The 20,169-nt window shown below is 40.6% G+C and overlaps 2 protein-coding genes across 3 annotated transcripts; both read right to left on the bottom strand.

Annotated features, from left to right (window-relative positions):
- Positions 1 to 1,738: 1,738 nt before the first annotated feature.
- arrdc1a (arrestin domain containing 1a) lies at positions 1,739 to 11,727 on the bottom strand. Of its 2 annotated transcripts, XM_076047013.1 has the most exons (9): positions 11,510 to 11,727; positions 7,972 to 8,082; positions 7,373 to 7,447; positions 7,191 to 7,241; positions 5,667 to 5,821; positions 4,144 to 4,326; positions 3,879 to 4,055; positions 3,316 to 3,796; positions 1,739 to 2,479 (listed from the first exon to the last, which is right to left on the bottom strand). In XM_076047013.1, exons 1-9 carry the CDS (start codon positions 11,625 to 11,627, stop codon positions 2,442 to 2,444), a joined length of 1,389 nt encoding a protein of 462 aa, XP_075903128.1. In that variant the 5' UTR covers positions 11,628 to 11,727; the 3' UTR covers positions 1,739 to 2,441. The 2 variants fall into 2 exon arrangements, with proteins under 2 accessions (XP_075903128.1, XP_075903129.1); XM_076047014.1 differs by lacking the exon at positions 7,373 to 7,447 and having other exon boundaries at positions 11,510 to 11,722.
- A 705-nt stretch (positions 11,728 to 12,432) lies between these two features.
- nelfb (negative elongation factor complex member B) lies at positions 12,433 to 19,822 on the bottom strand. Its single transcript, XM_076047015.1, has 13 exons — positions 19,464 to 19,822; positions 17,915 to 18,075; positions 17,725 to 17,824; positions 17,329 to 17,559; positions 17,050 to 17,235; positions 16,828 to 16,940; positions 16,624 to 16,726; positions 14,590 to 14,685; positions 14,323 to 14,465; positions 13,693 to 13,799; positions 13,304 to 13,445; positions 13,003 to 13,111; positions 12,433 to 12,661 (listed from the first exon to the last, which is right to left on the bottom strand). The coding sequence occupies exons 1-13, from the start codon at positions 19,563 to 19,565 to the stop codon at positions 12,503 to 12,505; spliced, it is 1,752 nt and encodes a 583-aa protein (XP_075903130.1). The 5' UTR covers positions 19,566 to 19,822; the 3' UTR covers positions 12,433 to 12,502.
- Between the last annotated feature and the right edge of the window lie 347 nt (positions 19,823 to 20,169).

The following is a 20,169-nucleotide window of genomic DNA, read 5'->3' as shown; positions in this document are numbered from 1 at the left end:
ATTGCACACAGTAAAAATCCCATACACTGTCCCATCCACTCCGACCTCTCACTAACGGTGCAATAGAGAGTGCTATTTATGGCTTTGCAAATTTCCCCACCGTGGGATAAATAAAGGTCTTCTTCTTCCTCTTTCAACAATTTGTGAGGTTCAACGTGAATATTTCCAAAGTGGAGAACGTCTTTTTACCTGCACATGTACAACGAACGACAATATTCTTTGATTTAGACGAGATGAACTCAAAATTATGTTTGTATTTCCAGTTGTCAAACGCAATTGCTGTTTTTTTCTTTTGCTGCTGCCGCGAAGTTGCATGGCCCGGCTGCATCACCAATCTGCGACATTGTTGTTTTTGGTTGTTTTTCTAAATTTCAGACATTTTGTGGATAACAAGACATTTTAAGCTTGCAAAATATTTTAGACAAGTAATCAAATCGTTACTTAAAGTAATTATGATATAATTACCAGTTTTGCTAAATTAATCCCAGTACATTACTCCATTATTTAAAAAGTAGTTTAATTACAGTAGTGGATTACTTAGTAATAGATTACTCGCCAACACTGTACATGCCTTACCTCATAACAACCAAGTTGACCAAACTTGTATTTACAAAGTCAATGGCATTTTCAGGAGGATCAGAAGTCAGCCAACTGTCTTTCAGAACTGAGAGTGAACCCTGAACCTGATGACTGAGCAGGAAGAGAGCAGATGCCCACCAATGGAACAAAGCCCTGGGCTTTTTCAGACCAATTGGTATCAAAGTTAAGATGTAATTGGTTTAACTCTTGGTTTGCTTGTCCAAATTAACATGATTCATGACACCAACGTTTCTGTTATCTTTAGGCCATCGCAAGTGGAATATAAGATTGTTCATAAACTTCTTTCCGTCATTTTATTTTTTGTGTTTTAGTTGATATTTTCCAGTCTCTCTTTTTATCTCCTTCAGCTCTTGAAGCTTGCCTTCACTCAAAATAATATACATATGTATTTAGTCAACTTGTCAAAGTTGTGCACCAAGATAGCTTTGAAGGGCTCTGGCGCAGGCAAGGGCAAACTACGTTAGTAAGTAAGTAATAAAATAGCATTATTTCATTTTTTCTTTTTCTAATTTAAAGAGCTAAATATTGTGGTGCTTCAAAGACATTTTGTCGTAGTGCTATTGTTAATTGTCAATACACATTAAAGCACGTTTTCTTTCTATCACATGACATAATTTTTTCTCCCAGGTTTGGCCCCTCTGTCAGATATTAGAAGCAGTTGTGGCCGATGAGTCAAAATGTTTGCCCACCCCTGGTCTAGCACATCCTTGACTGTCAGTGCAGGATAGAAAACGGATGGATGGCTTACAGACTCTGCCTCCATCTACTGGACATGCACATCCATTAACAGTTCTTTTTTTGCATTCTAAATCGACATATTGTTCGCCTCTGAGGCCACAAGATGAGAAGCTTTCATATTGCATTACTAATAGATCATCAGTATGGGATCGCTGAAAAAAAAATGACAAGATTTATTTTAGACTTGCCACAAAAGTTAACATCTGGTCTTGGCCTTTTTTTTTCTTTTTTACTTTTCTGGATTATGGACTTTTTCTGATTACTACAATTACACAGTGAACCTTGTGGTGCTGGTATTTTTTGAGACGGCCTGAACACATTTCAATATCTGCTCTTCTAAAATTAGTTCATCATCATCCACATTCATATCTACGTCCAAAGGCAAAGACAAAACTCAATATTTATCCTTCATTAACCTTTAATAATAAGAACAACTTCCTTATGCTGATTATGAAATTACTCACAAAATTACTTTGCTATATTGTACACACACAATGTAATGCCAGGACATCCACTGTGACTTCTAAATTGTTAGATGTGTTAGAAGTAAAACAATAAAATACAATTGAATAATAATAATTAAAAAAAAAAAAAAGAGTGGCCAACAATTATGTAGTACAAGCACAAAGATAGTAAAATATGTTATTTAAAAAAGAGCATAAAATATCACAAATCTCCGATGTACCCAGCTGCTGTTTGTAGGGGTTTCGGCCATTAAAATTGCACAATTTACATCACAGGAGTCATCATGACAACAAAAGAACCCTTATAATCCTACAGAAAACAGTAGGTACAATTATTTGTATTTCCACCTCGCCTGTCTAAGTACAGAGAAACACATCCCTATTTAAGTAGTGAAAGTCTTTGTCGGCAACAACGTTGAATCACAGATGAAGAGAAAACCAAAACCATTCGCTGGATTTGTGTGAAGACCCCAAAACGTTGACAGGCTGAAGTAGTTTTCTCTGTTTGTTGCCAGTGAGTAAGAAGTAAGAGACAACCTGGAAAAAACAAACAAACCTGCAAGACACACATCCATATTGCACAGAAATTAATTTAAAAAAATCAGCGTTCTGGTGGGAGGTTCTGGTCCACTGTCCACTTCATGTGTTACAACTCTCGTCATAAGAAGGAGGCGGCACTGCAACATAAAGTACCAGATCAATGTTAATTGAAAAGAACATGCTAACTTTTCAAATCAAACGCAGAGCGTGTTGTGACAGACAGAGTAATGAAGAAGAAATAGGAAAATGAGATCCTGGGCCAAACCTTAAGTAAAAACTAAATGTATTGCAGTGCACATGTTGTCCATGTAGTAATACAGAGTACTCCCAAAGGTACGAGGGCTGACGAAGGGGTGATGGTGCTTGGTTTCCAGAACAGGAATTCAGAAGGAAAGACGGTGGTAGACGTTGCAAAATAAAAGGTGGAAATGGCCACAGCGAACACTTTCTTCCAGGAGGGGAAGTCGGAATACACAGATGGACTACGTCGTGCATAGACAATGTCATCTGAGGAAGATCAGTGAGGGAAATGAGATGACTGTGTAGATGGTGCACTGGGCTGCAGGGAGGTTCAGCCTCAGGTGGAGGTAAGATGTGGGAGGCCTGCTTTAGAGTCCTCTGTGGCCTGCGGCATCGTGTACCAGGTGTCTGGGGTGGTTGCCTGGCTACAGGCTCCACCCAATCTCGAAGCTACATTTAATGCCTGCCTATTAAAACCATATGCACATGGGCAGACACATACGTAACTAACATGAAGGAATGAATGAATGAATGAATGAATGAATGTTTAGCTGTAGACGTAGCCGACTAGTTTTATTCCACCCCTTTCTTTATTCTTTTTTCAATTGTTTTCTCATATTTCATCTTAAACGCAAATGACTGAAATTATACGTGGTTACACAACAACAACAACAACAACAACAACTTAAAACTTCAATTCCATCACACAGTTTGGCATCTATACTTGACTTACCTTGTGGATATAACGAGCCGCCGCTGGCCCCCTCTGGGGCAAAAGGCGCTGAGGTGTTGCTAGCGCCATACGAAGGTGCACTGGGTGCAGAGCCATTGGGCTGCCTGTCTTGGAGGAAGGACAGGCCGGGGGCATAGCTGAACGCGTTGACCAGCTGTGACTGGCGCTTGTTGGGCTGTCCGTTACCGGCTGAAGATCCACCCTCAGGTCCATCGTAGAATTCAGCTTGAGGCGCACTGGGACCGTCGGGATACGACCTCCTAGACTGTGCTGCGTTGTGTCTGGGCGCAGGACGGGGAGCCGAGGTGGGCTTGGTGGTGGGAGGCACGGGGCCAGGAGAAGCGGCAGACGCCGAGGCGTCTTCAGCCGCAGCAGACGCCGAGGCTGCTTTCTTTTTGGAGGGCCGATTTGTCTTGTCGAGGGAGATGTTTCCAATGTGAATGGGCAACGTCAAGAGGACGTCTGGAGATTTTAAACTGACCTGCGTAATCGGAAGGAAAGAGACACAGAGTCACGTTTGCTGAAAAGTAAAGCAACAGGAGACTAAAGCAAGGTGCACGTACTTTGACATAGTATTCAATCTTTATGAGAGCGCAGCCGACGAGGGACGACTGAGGAAGAGGAGGAATAATGATTTGTTCTTTCCACTCCAGCTCTTTCCCAGCCTTCACCGTGCCACCCTCCACCTCTGCAATTGTCCTGACGTCATGGACGGGCTTCTTCGTCTCGTAGGTGATTCTCTGAAACAACACATTGTCATCAACTACATGTGTCAAATAAAATTGAAAATGACAAACTTTCTAGTCTGGATACATGCTATTTTGGTACCTGCACCAGGCCGGCTCCAATGTTGCCTGTGGTCTTCCCGGACTGGTTGTGGAGGTTCGCCATCACCTGTATGATGTCACCGGGGGTGTACCCTTTCATGTCAGTCTCGGCCTTCAGGGTCACAGTGCCTGTTTTCATTAGCATGTAGGTGAACTGCTGGGTCACTGCAGATGAAGATTTTTCCTGCAATGAGCAAGAGTGGACTGTGAGATTGACTAGAGATTAGACTTGCAATTTTTCTTTTTCTTTTTTAAAGAAATGAAACCATTTACAAATTTAGATCATTTAAATAATATTTACTCCCAATTAGATCACACGTTGAACAAAAAGTTTTTTTTTGTGTGTGTGTGTGTGTAAAAAAAATGGATTTTCACCATACAGGGCACTATGCGATTTTCATCACTGTCAGATATCCACTGCCATTCATTAGTTTGGGGTCACCTGCTCATTTCAGCGTTAAATTCCATTACAATCAGTCTTATGAAATCATGGCCTTGAATGCTCTGCAATCATTATGAGTGCACAAAATACCAGTCAAGATGTGCTGCACCAGTATGATGTTTAATAAAAACACATTCAATTAGAAATTGAGGGCAAACAACTGTCAAAGCCATCCCATATTCGCTCAACACATCCTCATTGATGTCCGCGCACTAGTGATGTTCACAGAGCATTCCAGTAGGTTATTTAATAATGCTGGTGGTAATGAAGTTCAATGGACGAAGTGAGAGAGTGACGCCAAAATTCGTGTTTGTAAGCTAATAAAAAAATGTTATTAGAAGTTCTAAAGGTGTCTTATTTTCCTTCTGTCACATCACACGCACTCTCTCCCTGTTCATACTGAGCCTATTCCACAGACTTCCTATATTAGAAAGCCAGTTGGGGATCTGCATTTCTGATGTCGAGTGAGAGGAAGTTACAGAGAACTGGAGCAGCAGCAGCTCAGTGTTTGGTTCTACTGATGAGGCTCAGGAAGTTCCAGTCAGTATATCAAATTCGGCAGGTGGGGGAATGCCAGTGGAGGAGGTCAATGAGATAAGAGGGAGATTAATGACGCCTTTGTTGGTAGAGTTTGTACTGGATGGAATGTTGGACAGGGACCAGCAAAGCTGTTTGAAAACAGGGGTGATGTGGTTCTCAGGCTAGTAGAGGGAAGACCATAGAGAAGGCCAATACAGTGGTCAAATCTAGAGGTCGTGACCTCTAGATAGAGAGGCGTGGAAAGAGGAAATGCAGCAGAAATTGAAGAATGGTGACGCTGCTGATATGAGGTTTGAAGGAGAAAGAAGTAATCTCTATGCTCTTTGACCATTCATTAACAATGAGAATTAAAAAAATAGATGTTCAACTGAAAACATTCAAAGCTTTACAGATGCCTCATTCATTCATTCTGAATTTTTGCCCATGACTGTACTATACAACCGATACACAGGTGTGCCATTTTGCTTTGGAGCTGTTAAGCATATAAATGGAAGTACTGCAAGGCACAGCTCTTGACTGTACCTCACAGGATAATGTCTCACCCATACATCCGGCAGTTCGTTCAGATTTAGGGGCCTCAGCAGATAGAAAGCTTTTTCTGTGTTATAGTCCTTGGCAAATCGAGGCGTTGTAATAAAAGCTCTCACTCTGTAGATTATCCTTCCATAGTTGCCCTCGAAAGATGTGGGAGCAGACTCTGAGAAAAACAGAACAGGGAAGACAGAAAAAGGTTGAGGGACAGCAAAATCCATGAGAGAGAGAGATACAATAGTTGAATCTATTCCCAACATTTCCCATTCGTTCAAAACTTAATCTCTATTTTCCCATGGCCTATTTATTAAGGATGCAAGGGTACAGTTTTCCCGCGATTCGGTATGCATCATGGTTTTTAGGCCATCGTACCGGTACACTTTCGACATCTTAATATAAAACTACTCTGACTTGCAAAGGGAATATTGTCAAACCACAAACTTTATTTAAAAAAACAAAAAACAAAAAAAAACAACAGTGTGATATCAGATCAAAAAAAAAACACTACATAAAAACACACAAATTAAATATAAAGTTTACAACGATACAAAAAAATGCAAAAAAAATTCATCCACTCACAGCCGACTCAAGACATTTTCACTTTATTGGGCTGCGGCGGGTCAAAAAATGTATAACGGGATATTTTATTTATTTATCTATTTATTTATTTTTACAAATTGTGAAATATTTCTTTTTAACAGACTAAAAATAAATCTGTTCACATGAATATACTATTACACTCGTCAAATGTTGAAACGTGATAGATAAATGCCTGTTACGTAACATGCATGTGGCCTGACGCAGACTTCATGAGAGCACTGAGCGGCAGGCAGCAGCACCACAACAACAACAAAGAGGAGAAAGAATAGCCAGTTTTAGGACTATTCTTGGAAATGTTTTTTTTTTTTTAAGGGTTTTATCATCTTAGGCTGCAAATTGTACTTTGTTTGCCCTAAGAGAGACGTGAGAGTTAATGCGTTAAGGTTGTTGTATTCTTTTTGTTGTCGTTTCATGCACTTGGGAATGAAATTAGCTCATGAAGGCTGTTTGCAACTAACGAAATAAAATGACGTATTCAAAGACATATTGGTCTATTTTTAATGACAGTGGGTTGCGGGCCGATGCGGGTTGTGATAATTGATGCAGTTGTGCAGGGCGGGCTGGAACGAGTCAAATTACTGATAACTGCGGGATCAGCGGGCTGTCAAAAAGCTACTTGTCCCTGCTCCTAAGTGGATCAACCAGCGCAACATGTGCAGCTGTGCAAACCTTAGTGACTGGCCAAAATACTGTAGTTTTCCATTGCGTATTGAAGCGAAGAGGGCGTAAAACGGTTCTGTAAAAAAAACAAATATATTTGCACCACTGCTATTTACCCATAAAGCAAGCAAACTAGTTAAAGGATCCACGGAAAATTAAGACCTACAGAAAAATGCTTTTCTATTAAAGCTTGTTGAGATTAATGGGTGACAGTTGAAATATTGACATCTGACAAACCATACAGCCATTATGGACACCAACAACAGGGGACTTACCTGCAATGAGGAACTTGAAGGGGAAATTGTGTTCTCCTGCTTTAAGGGTCCCTATGAAACACAAAACAGACATTTATTAATAAAATCAATACCACTCAACTCTTCTTTGCAAATGGTTGACTCAATGGTCTCAATGTGGCCTTGCAACAAACTGGAAACTTGCCCAGGTCTCATGTCCCTACCCTCATGTTGACGTGTATGATCACCTCTCTTTTTCCCAGACTGCTGTATACAAACCCCCATTGCCAAGACAAAACCTGTTTTACAAAATGCAGGCACAGAGTGGAATTACACAACTTCAGGGCTCCTTTAACAACACTGCTGTTCACGTCAGGGGCCACAAGAGAATAATCAGACAAAACTTCTGTGACTTGTTTGTAGACTTTAATGTAAACTCATCTTAACATTAATACACTTCTTTGTAAAGAATGTTCCCAAGAGATTGGCTCCATTATCATTTGTAAAATATGACACAAAAAGAAAAAATTCCCCAGACTGAGAAAGTATCATCTTGCGATAACAATAAACTACCATTGGTTATCCATTCGTGTGAGTGGTGACGTGTAGAACAACAAGAAGCACGGTGGAAGGCGGACTTAACAGTGAGGAGCTCATTGCTAAATGAAGCATTTGCCAGGCTGTGCAGAATACAAGAGTGGTGGAGGACCAATGTAAAAGCAGCAAGACAGTGGTGAGTTGCACTTTTTGAGTGACAGAGGCGTTTAAGGGAAAAGTGAGAGGATCTTTTTATGGTTTGCGTCAAACGTTTTCATTTGCTTACCGGTGTCTGCAACTGAGACAGTGCTGTTGAAGTACTGCTCCTCCACCGTCCATTCTGTGTCATTTGACTTAGTGGTGACTCCACAGAATCCATTACAGTTCACTTTGACAGCTGCAGATAAAACAGGGGGTTTCAGTCAAAGACGGGAGCAAAAGTTAAGCGAGATTAGTGATCGTGATGGATGACAATGTATGCGGCTGAAACCTATCAAAAAAGGAATCGTTGTCGAGATGAGATTATTCTGAATACAATGTACAGATTAAGTATTAAATTACTTGCACAACAGATTTAGATTAGAACTATAGCAGCAACAAAATGTCATATTACGACTGAAAGCCCTTTGGTCACCATTAAGGTGAGGAAAATCACTTTATAAGTTGAGTCCAATCGTCAAACCACACCATCTTCTACTACTGCCTTCTGGACCAGGGCGCTGGGGAAGCACCTAAAGCAGAGAAGCCTAGGCTTCCCTCTCCCATGCCGTATTGTCCAGTTCATCTTACAGGACCAGTATCTCCAGTGTGTCCTAGGTCTTCCCAGCATCTACTCCCAGTGGGATTTGCCCAGAACACCTTACCAGGGATACAAGGAGGGCATGCGGAGAAGCCAAAGGCAGCACTCGACAACAGATACCTTACAAATCCTCCCCCCATATCTGTGGCAGTTCCACCACTGAGCTAAACAACCTCTACACTCGCTTTGAGGCGCACAACAGCACCCCTGTACACAGGAGTCCGGACTGGCCCGACCCTGGACTGTACAATGATCCCTCAACTGAGAGACTGCATAGTTGAACTCACAGATTTTCCTCTTTACCCAACTGACTCATGACTGCACACCGAACACAGCTCCAATGTCTTCACCAAGTTTGCAGACAATATGATAACTGGGGTGCGTCTCATCAGCAACGAAGACGAGACAGACTACAGGAGTGAGGTGAACCACTTGGCAATGTGGTGCACAGACAACAATCTCGGCCTGAACGTGGCCAAGACAAAGAGATTGTTGTCGACTTCTGGAGAGCACACAACCCAGCATGCCCCTCGTTGTGTAGAATGTGAGCAGCACCAAGTTCCTGGTAGTCCTGAGAGTCACCAAGGGCCTTTCCTGGACCAACAACACCTCATTGCTGGCTAAGGAAGCTCAGCAGATTTGTCAGAATCCTTGTTTTAAGCCAGGCACAATGGATGCTGCTTTTTAAAAACAGTCTGACAAAGGCCTGACCACCGTCAAAGACCTCTTCATGAACAACCACTTTGCATTGTTTTGCTCAGTTGCAGGCTAAATTTGGTCTCCCCTCCAGCCACTTTTTTTTTTGTTGATGTTTGCAAGTCAGAAATTTTGTCAGTCAATGTCTCACTTTGAATTTTTGCCCGAAAAACACTGCTTCTATGAGCCTATGACCAAACCTCCCACCTCTAAACGTTTGATCTCTAAATTTCCCTCCATATTAACGATGCCTGGTATCAGACGCTGGTGTTGAGATTTCGGATGAGCTGTGGGCCCATGACCTGAGAAGGATCAAATCTTGCTCCATCAATGCCAGACTTCAACTTATTCAGTTTAAAGTGACTCACCATTCACACTTTTCAAAGACCAAACTGAACAGGATCTTTCCCTCTGTTTCCGCTACCTGTGATAAATGCAAATCAGCCGATGGGACTCTGGGTCACCTTTTCTGGTCCTTCCCTAAGCTTTGGACCTTTTGGGACAACACTTTTCATCTGTACAGTGTTATTTATAGTAAACAGTTGATCCCCGACAGTCTTCTGATAATACTGGGCTGTTCCAACTTCTCTCTCACTCTTCCCTCATCATTACAAAAAGCCCCCATTTTTGGTATGGTCATAGCAAAACGAGTTATTCTCAGAGAATGGAAATCTGCCTCTCCTCCCTGTTTCAAGAAATGGTTGAATGACATGGTTTCCTGTATTTATCTGGAAGAAATTCCATATACTTTCTCAGTCACTCATCACAAGTTCCTTGAAATATGGGGACTCTTTATTGAATATATTCGAAGTGACAGACATCATCCTCCAGACTAGTTACACTAGAATAAATTGTGTCTACTCTGTCAAGAGAGTCAAGATTTTAGTACCCTTTTAAAGTCTATCTCTTATCTGCACATCTCACTCATTGGAGGAACCACAGAGAACATCCTGTCCATTTGCGTCACGGTGTGGTACTGAGCCTACATTACATTATGAATAGTGACGTGCTGTTCAATACTAAAATATTGAAACTTCCGATACCAGATCTTTATGCTCTAAAATTGACTCTGAAATCACAATACCAAAACTTTTGATACATCAGTTATTAGTGGTTAATGTATAACAATAATAAGAACGAAGTGGAAAGTAATGTAACAATCGAGATCTTGTCGAAATATTACGTGGTTGTGGGGAACTACTTTTTCTTCTGCCTGGGTAAATGTGTAATGCCTAAAAACTGTGGCACACTGAGCACATTGGCAGATGCTGTTGCTTGGGCAAGACAGACATCTATAGTGAAATCCGTCAGAACTGCAAGCAGGAAAAACCCATGAAGGATTAAAATTGAAAAAGTAGTTAATCTAAAAAATAAAAAAAAGAGTCTTTTTTTTTTTTTTGCTTTGGGAACTGATAAAATGTGACCTACCCCCAGTCAATTTGGGAAAGCACACAACTTATTTCTGTTAAGTCAAGCAAAGGTGTGTGGTTGAGTTTGTTCTAAAGAGAGGTCAGTGTACTTTAGAAGCTGAAGTGTTGACAGATATTATTTCTATTGTTATATAATTCATCTCCAGCTCTACATTGTAGGACAAAGGCTACAAAGGTAGCGTCACCAGCATAACTGTGAGTAATGGGGGCGGGGGGAATAATCAATGGACGACAACCAATATAGTCATTAGATCAGCCCTACTAAAAATAAACCTGTCATACCATGTCCACAACAGTTTCTCTTCTCTCAGGGACCTCTCAACTTATAAGTAAATTGTTAGTTCTTTCATTCATTTCTATCAAAGATTTTTACCCACAGGTTGACTAAAAAGAATGTCAACCGAGTGACGGGCCCATAAATATTTCGAAGTTAACTTTAACTATTAGCAACTTAACAACAACAAACAACAAATTGGTTTGTACATAGGTTTTTCATTTGTGACATTTCAAAATAAATGTAATGGTGGGCATTTCAAATAAACGACCAAAATCTTGAACTTTCAGATTAGTTTCAAAAGCAGCATCCCATGTTCTTGACATTCTTATGAAACACTGGTTTTGGCAAACTTGGCCGCTGTTGAGTGTGTCTACAACGACAAAGAAAATGTTTGAAAATATGCCAATGAATTTGACAAAGTCTGTTGTTGTCTGCCCATGTCTGTTCGGACAAGACAGTGTTACAGAATCTGCTATATTAGAAGAATCAAAAATCGTTTTTTTTTGCTTTGGAATTTTAAACAAGCTTTAACAAACAATTCGCGTAATGGTGACTCGACTACTTCCTTGTTTCGCGCCAGCCGGGGGTTAAGCAGGTAAGTCGAAAAACACGAAGCTCTCACCTTTACATTGCAGCGGTTGGTCAATCTTTACGGTCACCTTGCCAGAGATGGAGTCCCCGGGGCTGTATACGGTTTTGGTTTGGTCAAATGTGATCTCAAACTTTTGGAGTTTCCCCATTTGTTTCTCTCTCGAGCGCTCTCACGCTTTCGCTCACCTGTGCGCACCGCAAAACAACGTCTTCTTCTTCTTCGTCTCGTCTTCCTGGTTGCTTAATAGCGCTTGTGACCAGGTGGCGCACGAGAGCTGCCCACAGTCACGATTTGGACCAAACTACTTCAGTTTTGCTATGAAGAAATATCCGCCTCTGAATCTCGTTCTTGCTGATACATTTATTGCTTTAGGGAATTTTCTATTAGCTGTTTTTGTGATTGTTTTTAAATGTAGGAATAACTCCAAAAACATGGCAGGACGTGACATTTCCATTACCTTTAAGAAAATGTCTCTTGCTCATTCTGCTTGGTTATGAATCATTTTAATACTTGGTTTATTTCAATAGTTTTGGCACATATCTTAATACTAGTGGAAATTCTGCTGCAAAAGACCCCCCTGCCGTCTACCTATGATCCAAATGCTTATGTAGCTTTGATGAGCACTTGCTTGTATTCAAAACAAGCACGCACACTCAAAGTAGAAATGTGAGATAATTCATGATCAAACAATCAATTTTGCTATTCTACTTGGCATTTTCCACAGTACTCTATTTAAACACTCAGGTACTACAGATGTTGTATTTTAGCTCAAATGTGACCATAATCTGGTAAATTCACAGATAAACTGATAGCCTCGTAAAATGATAATGAATAACACCACTGGAGTAAACATGGCTGCACTATTGTTTTGTTTGTTGTTGTTTTAAACAGAGGATCCCCAAGAAAGTCAGGCAATGAAAGGGTTTTCGTAAAAGCAAAAAACAATGACTTACAAAAAAAAAAAACAATTTTATTTTATGAATGTAATAAATGAAAAACGATTGAATCCAGTTCTCCTGTAACTCAGAGGAGCACGGTTGGGGTCGAGGCAGTGGTGGGGACAGTCACTGGGTGCAGCCCCAGATCCAAGGACGAAGTCTCTTCGGTTGGAGAGGGACTCTTCTTTTGGGCTTCAAGCTTCTCCTTCAGCTGTGTGTAAAGGTCCTTTAATGGTTCACTGCTCTGTAAACACAAGGCACAACGTTACACAAAATGTCACAGCAATGACTATTAATCATAGCAAAGAAAACTAGTTTCTATCATTCATGTACTGTGTGTACTGAGTGCATGAAGTCTGACTTTGTTGAAACTAAACACTTCTCGCAACTATCAAATTTCAACTTCACTTTTGAGCAAATAGCAAAATGTGTTCTGTTACACAAAGACGAATAGAAGGTAAACACACAAATCACAATCACAGTGATAATCACAATTATTCTTGACCAATGGTCTCTAATAACTCCTAAAGTTGTAAATAATGGCTGTTAAATAAAAAAATCAATTAAAAAAAAAATGTGGCCAACCTGTTTTGGAGGTTCTAGGGTTTTCATCAAGGTATTCATGTATGACGGTAGCACCTTGTGATGTAGATGAAGCAACATGCGAAGGGTGTGTCTGTGAACGTTCTCTTTACTGCAAAACATCAAGAAAGAAAAAAATGTTTAGACAGCTGAATCTTATGTAGCGATGACCAACAAGAAGAAAATGAAACAAAAATGCTCCTCTTGCTAACAAACTTCATGTTAAGACACTGAAAATACACTGAAATGGTCTGAAAATTGATCATTTTGGAAGGGCAGATAAGCTGGGATAAAATCTACACACCTGGAAAATGAGGTCAGAAGGAAGCCATCGAAGACGGCTGAACAAAAATCCTCAGATCCAAACTCATCAGAGAGCAGAATGAGATGTCCGGTCAGCAGGTGGAGAAAGATGTCATTAAAAGCCATGTCATTGTAAGTCTCCACTGCAAGATAGAAGCACAGGTCAAAACTCTATTTCACACATTTGTCAACCAAATGCCTGAACACTTTGAGTTTTATTCTGAATTTCGGGTTTCTGCATTTGAAGTGCGGTTGCACGTAAACAGGTATTTCATGACAAAAGGTTTTAATGTCATTAAATCAGATTCCAATGAAAAAAAAAATCTATCAGTTATAATTAAAGTATAGTTTCCCCCTTATTCATCATATAAAACAGACATCCAGACTCACCAAGGGAATGCAGTAATCTTTGTAAGGCATTCTTGTTCCTCAGTTTTCCAATGTGAAGGACATAGTAGAGGCCCATTTCACAAGCCACCTTATTCTCCTTTAAATACCTGTTGAGAACCAAAAATTAATCTACACAGTGGGGGGTTTTCCCTCTTTGTATTCCCAAACTATTTCCCTGTTATGTGTGCACCCAACAACCCCACCTAATCTTTTTTTTTTTATTATTTACTTTTCTTTTTTTTTGATTACTTCAATCATCCAATCCACCACACAAGAGTCAAAGGCACAACAACCTTTTTTTTTTTTTTAAATAATTTGCAGTGACGATTTGCTACTGCTCCCCACCTACTGGCAAGCAGACTATCGTTGGATATGAAAGTGTAACCATGCCCACGACTTCAAGGCATTTTTTTTACCCAAAGTCAGACAAAATTGGACAAAATACTTTTAAGACCATATCACTTTTTTTTGTAGTGATTTGGTCTTAATTTGAACCAGTTTGTAAAGGTATGGATTTTGTGTTCCTTTCTATGTTAACAGAAACTGAGGTATAAAGATATATTAGAAACCATGGAAAGTTTGTTTGTGTTATGATCTTCTATTCCTTCTGTTTCTGCTGCATTGTTTTACCTGTTGAAAGCATCTGGCAGGGCAACAGGGTATGACAACGAACTCTTCTCCTCACTGGGAAGCTTTTGTTCAACGGTGAACATGTGATCATCGACAACTACGGACATCATTGCTGGCAGAAAACGGGTCACAACTTCCAGATCCTGCAAGCAAAAAGTGGAGAAAAAAGTAAAAAAAAAAAAAGTGTGACATTTTTCCCTCGTGTAGAAACAAAAAGCAAAGCAACAGAGACAATTTCCCGACATCAGAAGTGACCTATGTACGTACCAGACGTGGCTCTTTAAAGACCTGGCTGTCAATCATATCCCATGCCCCTTGACCCAGTGACAGCATCCGCAGTAGCAGCATCAGATCTGGACTGTCCTGGTTATCAACACAAATAAAAATGATTAATATCCAGTTCACATTTTCTTGTGTTTATTGTTCATTATGGTGCGTTATAAAGAAAATAACACATACTCAGAGCAAGGTAATTATGAAAAAATACACTCCATGAAGCAACAGTGGTTGTATTTACAAAATAAAGGGTTAACGTCTACTTTCATTTTCTTTCAACCTGGTCACTGTTCAAAAATAAATACAATCATGATATGAAAAAGACAAAACCCTTCAGCTTATGATGAGGTAGTCGGCCTACATGTTACTTTTTTTGGTGCACCTGTCTGGGGATTGATTGATCCTCAGTCTGTCAGACAGATACAAGTTGACCATGAGAACTGCAGCCTGTTCTCAGAATCTGTCACAGAATCCAAAACTCAAACCCTGCGAGTACAGTTTTTTATCAAGGCCACGAAGGGCGACTTCTGACTGGCGTTGAACAAGTTCTGGCAAGTGTCAGAGAGCTCAGGAAAGGACTCTGGCCAGTCTGTGCCGAAGAAGACAAAGGCGGGAGTGAGCCAAAATGGCACAGCCTCCAATTTACCAGTCAGTCTGCATTCCGGCCTTCTTTCACTTACGTAACAGGTCTCAGAAGAATGCCGCTGCTCGGATCACCAAAATAGAACACTGGACTCCCAAAACGCAGCCTCAGTAGTCCCTGGAGGGGCTCTATGTAGTTTGGGAATCAGAGCCCTCGGCTATCGAGGCAGTTTTTCTGCGAGGCAACTCGAACCCGCGGGGCAGCCACCCTTTCTTTAGCTTACAACAGACTTAAAAGTGCTTGAAGAGAAGGAGAGAAGGCCTGCACAGCTGGCTTGGCCCAGACTGCTGCCAGACTTCACATTATGCACTGCACTCCTCCATTTAGATTTTATCTCTTCCTTTCATCTCCGTAATTGGACAGTAACTACACACTGGTGTGTGTGTGTGTGCGCGCCCTGTGTGTGTGTTTTTTTTAATACCATCCTGTTGGCTTAATTTGCTGTATTTTATGAGGATAACGTTTATTTATTAGGTTAAACCCCTTGAGATGCAGCACAAGATGAGAGGCTTGTTTTAGCGGAAGCTATGCTGTTGTGATGTGTAATTGTGACACCTATTGCACGTCTAGCCATCCTTGAGAGAAAGATCTCTCTCTCCTTTGGTTCCTCTGTAGAGTCTCTTTTTAGTTTTTCCTCACCCACTCTGAGCGTCTAAGCTTGATGCGTCGAGTGGTTACGATGATGAATTAAATTCCCTGTGCTAGAACTACACTTTGTTTTATTTAAACAATCTAATTTCATTCAATTTTTAGCGCTCTGTTTAACATTCCGTTTTAGTTGTGACAGACTGGAGATGGTGCGTGCGGTTCAGCATCTTGTTAATGGGGATATTTGGAGACTACATGCGTGAGTAGATACCAACGTGCTTATTTGTTGTCTAACAATGTGAGGATGAGGACAGAGTGCATGTTTTCAGGTTTAGTAAAGACTGGATTTCTTTTACAGAATTGCTCATCGTAGTTTGCAGAGTAGCTAGCTAGCGTGCTAATTGCCATGTGGAGTTATGCAATTTTGTACAGTGGTTCGCTAACTACAGAGACCTGCTGTGTGGTTTTGAGTGTTTGAATGATGCCCACAGTCGATTTCAGTGACATTTGAATTAAATAGAAATACTGTAAGGAGTTGATAGTGATTATGTATTTGTTTTCATGTTTTACTATAGTTTTACAAAAATAGAGAGTGGATTCAACCACACTGTTCAAGATGGAAATGTAACCAAATCAGTAAAAGATTTAGATTTTTTAACTGGATCGTCTCACATGTGAACTATCTGTCTAGTTTGATGTCAACTCAAGCGAGGACCGAATACTCATCACCGCATAAACAAACGAACAACAACACAGTTATTTACATTCTTATTATGCAGACTGTGTAAACTCACCCTGGGTAAAGCATCCTGACTCAGCAGCTCTTGCAAATTCCTCATGATACTCAGGACCAATGTATTGCAAGCAAATGGGTCACACAGGATCATTGAGAGGTCCCTACATAGGACAGAACACTTCAGTAAATTCTGGAAACCAATTTGGATTAAAGCCGAAACGTCAAGTACACCGAGTCCCCCCTTTTTTCTTTTTTTTTTTACCCAAGTACTTGCTCTTGTCCCTTCTTGACTCCATCTAGGAATCCTTGCAATTCTCTTGCTCGCTTGCCGTCCACAAACTTCTCACGGATGCAGGCGTCTAAACACCAGGTGAACTGTTGCAGAGCAACAAGCGAGAGAGAAAAGGCTTCGTTCAGAAAGCGAAGGCATTTAAAACGCATTCACATTCTTTCAATTATTTATAACTAGCGTTTAATAAATCACCTTATGACATGGATCAACAGAGCAGATCTCGCTGATGTCCAGGTCATGAAGGGACATGAGCAGCTCCGCTCTCAGAGTGCAGTAGTGAACATTCCTGGTTCGGAGGAAAAGCGTTCGCAGGAACTGTAGCACCATGTCGTACAGCTTCACATTCTTCCCAATCATCTGGGTCAGTTTTAAAACGACCTGCAAAAGCCAGAAAAGGACGTATCAGTGCCGCCCTCTGTTTCACACACAGAGTCTCAATAAGCGGTGAGTTGCTTGTTCCCAGTGGCTTACCTCTCCCTGGCGTCGTGTTTTAGGAGAGGGGCTAAAAAAGTTGTGGAGAATGGAGAGGTCGCTGCTGAACAGAGCCGCTTCCTTCTCCACAATGTACTGCTTGAGCAGCGGCGAGACCTCGTCCCCAAACAGAGCCTGGTTGTCCTGCCAAATCTGCCTTTTCACCTCCACCGCGCACACTTTGTATAAATCCTTGTCGGCCATCACCATTTTCAGCTTCTTCTCCGGAACCTGCAGCGGTGAGATGAAGATGGTTATTTCCAAATTTCAAGCAGTTGCTTGGGGCCTCGTAAATACCTGTGACAAATGGTATTGTGCTACATCTTGCAGTATACGGTTGTAATAGACTGAATAGATTAAAAGAGGGAGTCAGGCAATAGTTTTGCATAGACTTGCCTTGGGGAGATGTTTCAGCACCTGCATGACGACCGGCTGGATGGATGGCATCTTGACCAGTGGGAAGCTCTTCTCCAGCAGCTCTTCAAGTTTCCCATACCTGTTGATGAGGTGACAAGAAGCAGAGCCATTAGTCGATTGATTCCTTAACGGGACTCCGAGTCTTCACCCAAATCGAGACTTGACACACCTATCTTCTTCCTTGCCTTCACCAATGACTGCAACTTGTTCCATCAGCTTATCCCGGAGCTCGTCGAAGACAGACTGGTGGAACTCCAGCCGAGGTGTTCCGTGAAGGTCGAGGAAAGGCAGAGCTGACTGTAGGGTCGGCAACAGGATGCCATTTTCCATCTGTAGGCATATGGTTGCAAAGGAGGTTCGCTTCAATTTGTACCTTGTTCTTTGAGAGTTAAACTAGGAGCATTTACTAAGCTAACCGCAGTGGAGCCTATGACGTGTATGACTACCCAAACAAAATTCAATCTCAGGACTGGTTGGTCTGAATCACGGCTCATCAAGCAAATATTTTCTATTAACCTTTATTCATTCTTGAATCTTTAAGATGACCTTTGTTTTCAAGACTGTTGAATCTACAGGCACATAAAAAAAAAGTAATAATAAAAATCTTTTTTAACAAATGCAAATAAAAACAGTGTTGCCGTACTAGAAGACTGATCAGTGGTATGCTGCTTGTCTTACACTTGTACATCCCATTTCCTACCCCTAGGTGTCACCCTAACCGTCAATATCTGGACCAGTCAAAGATCTACATGTCCTCTACTACCTTTGTGGTGATTTTCAAGAAAAAGCTACAGTGAAACAAGTTGAAAATCACCACAGCGGTAGTTGAGAACATGCAGAACAAGAATCTTGTGGAGTTTGCAGAAACCATTCTGATTTTGTTTTTATTTTGTTTTTTTAAATAATATTTGAATTTGCCTTTCAAAACAGGTTTTGTACTGTAAACTGTGGACAATTTCAGCAACAGATTATCAGAAAAAGCTACAGTAAAACAAGTTGAAAATCACCACAGAGGTAGTTGACTACATGTAGAACAAGAATGAATCTGGTAGAATTTACAGAAAACAATTTGATTTTGTTTTTTAAATTAATATTTGTATTTGCCCGTAAAAGTAGATTTTGTACTGCATGCAGTGTTTAACTTCAGCCAGAGGTTACTCCAAAATGCTACAGTAAAACAAGTTGAAAATCACTAAAAGATAGTTGAGGACACGCAGAACAAGAATCTGGTGGAATTTGCAGGGGGGGGGATTAGATTTTTTTTTTTTTTTTTTAATTAATATTTGAATTTTCCCATGAAAACAGGCTTTGTACTGCATGCAGTGTGTGTAACTTCAGCATCAGATTATCAGAAAATAGTACAGTGAATCAAGTTGAAAATCCCCTCAGAGGTAGTTGAGAACACGTACAACAATAATCTGGTGGAGGAATAATAATAACAATAATAATACATATATAGCGATTATAACTGAATATTTAATTATGAGGGTTTAAATTATCTGTCTAAATTAAGAGCTCAACAAAATTCCTTTCAACGCACAGACAGTGATGTCAAGTCGATCGTGATAGCGTTGGTTATAACTCACCGCAGAGTAGGTCAAAACACTATGCAGCATTAAGTTTTAATAACACCGCAATGATATGACAATATTCAAGTTTGAAGTGTCCGCGTCAGATGTGTGTTTGCGTGCCAGTGATAGACTTCTAATGAATAGTACCTGAAACTGGTCAATGGCTTTCAGAGGCTCTGTGCAGTTGGTAAGAGTTTCTTTGAGATCATCGCCGTTGGATATTCCGAGCTCAGGCAGACCCGCGAACATCTTTGCTGATGTGTGCTCATCAATTTCTCGGTGCGTACCTGCTATTCTTCAAATAGTCTGACAACTGAAAATGCAAAGCAAAGGATAAAGGCTCGTTGCAAAACAAAACAACAATCTCGTTGAATGCAGCTCAGTGAATGTAAATTTCCGGTGTTGTAACTGAAAAGATAGACCGTGTGGGAGGACGATGACAATCGAATGTTCCGCGCGACAGTTCCTTTCGGTGTATCACGTGATAAAATGTTTCTCAAAACAAACTAGAACTGACTCCAAAAATCAGGTTTTTGATTGTAGGACCAAAAGATAATTTTTAGTCTCACAGTCAAAAAAAAATTACACAGACCAAATTGAGTGAGTTAGGTCCGGGCGCAGACCCGGAAAAATGACCTTGCGTGATGGAACGGAAGTGACGTATACGTTTTTTTTGTTTTTTTTTTTTTTTTTAATTAAGAAATGCTAGATCAGTGATAAAAAAAAAACAAACAAACAAACAAACAAACAAACAAACAAACAACAAAAACAACAAAACAAAACCAATAATTAAAAAAAAAAATTGTAACGTTTTCATTGTACGTTGTTCATTCTCGGACCACATACTCCACGT

This window comes from Nelusetta ayraudi, unplaced genomic scaffold, assembly GCF_046127955.1.
Source record: "Nelusetta ayraudi isolate G7.1 ecotype Tasmania unplaced genomic scaffold, CSIRO-AGI_Nayr_v1 ptg000092l, whole genome shotgun sequence".
NCBI classification, from domain to species: Eukaryota; Metazoa; Chordata; class Actinopteri; order Tetraodontiformes; family Monacanthidae; genus Nelusetta; species Nelusetta ayraudi.
Note: the sequence above shows the minus strand (reverse complement) of the source record. Positions and strands in the feature narration are given on the sequence as shown.

Bases quoted from the DNA above. Each gene is read 5' to 3' on its own strand.
- arrdc1a (XM_076047013.1), bottom strand. From the start codon at position 11,627: ATGGGGAAACTCCAAAAGTTTGAGATCACATTTGACCAAACCAAAACC. The intron at 7,448-7,971 runs GTAAGCAAATGA...TTTGTAAAACAG, and splicing joins TGTCTCAGTTGCAGACACCG to GTTTTGTCTTGGCAATGGGG. The intron at 3,797-3,878 runs GTACGTGCACCT...CCGATTACGCAG, and splicing joins AGATTGAATACTATGTCAAA to GTCAGTTTAAAATCTCCAGA.
- nelfb (XM_076047015.1), bottom strand. From the start codon at position 19,565: ATGTTCGCGGGTCTGCCTGAGCTCGGAATATCCAACGGCGATGATCTC. The intron at 17,825-17,914 runs GTGTGTCAAGTC...CCTCATCAACAG, and splicing joins GAAGGCAAGGAAGAAGATAG to GTATGGGAAACTTGAAGAGC. The intron at 17,560-17,724 runs GCAAGTCTATGC...TCACCGCTGCAG, and splicing joins TGCTGAAACATCTCCCCAAG to GTTCCGGAGAAGAAGCTGAA.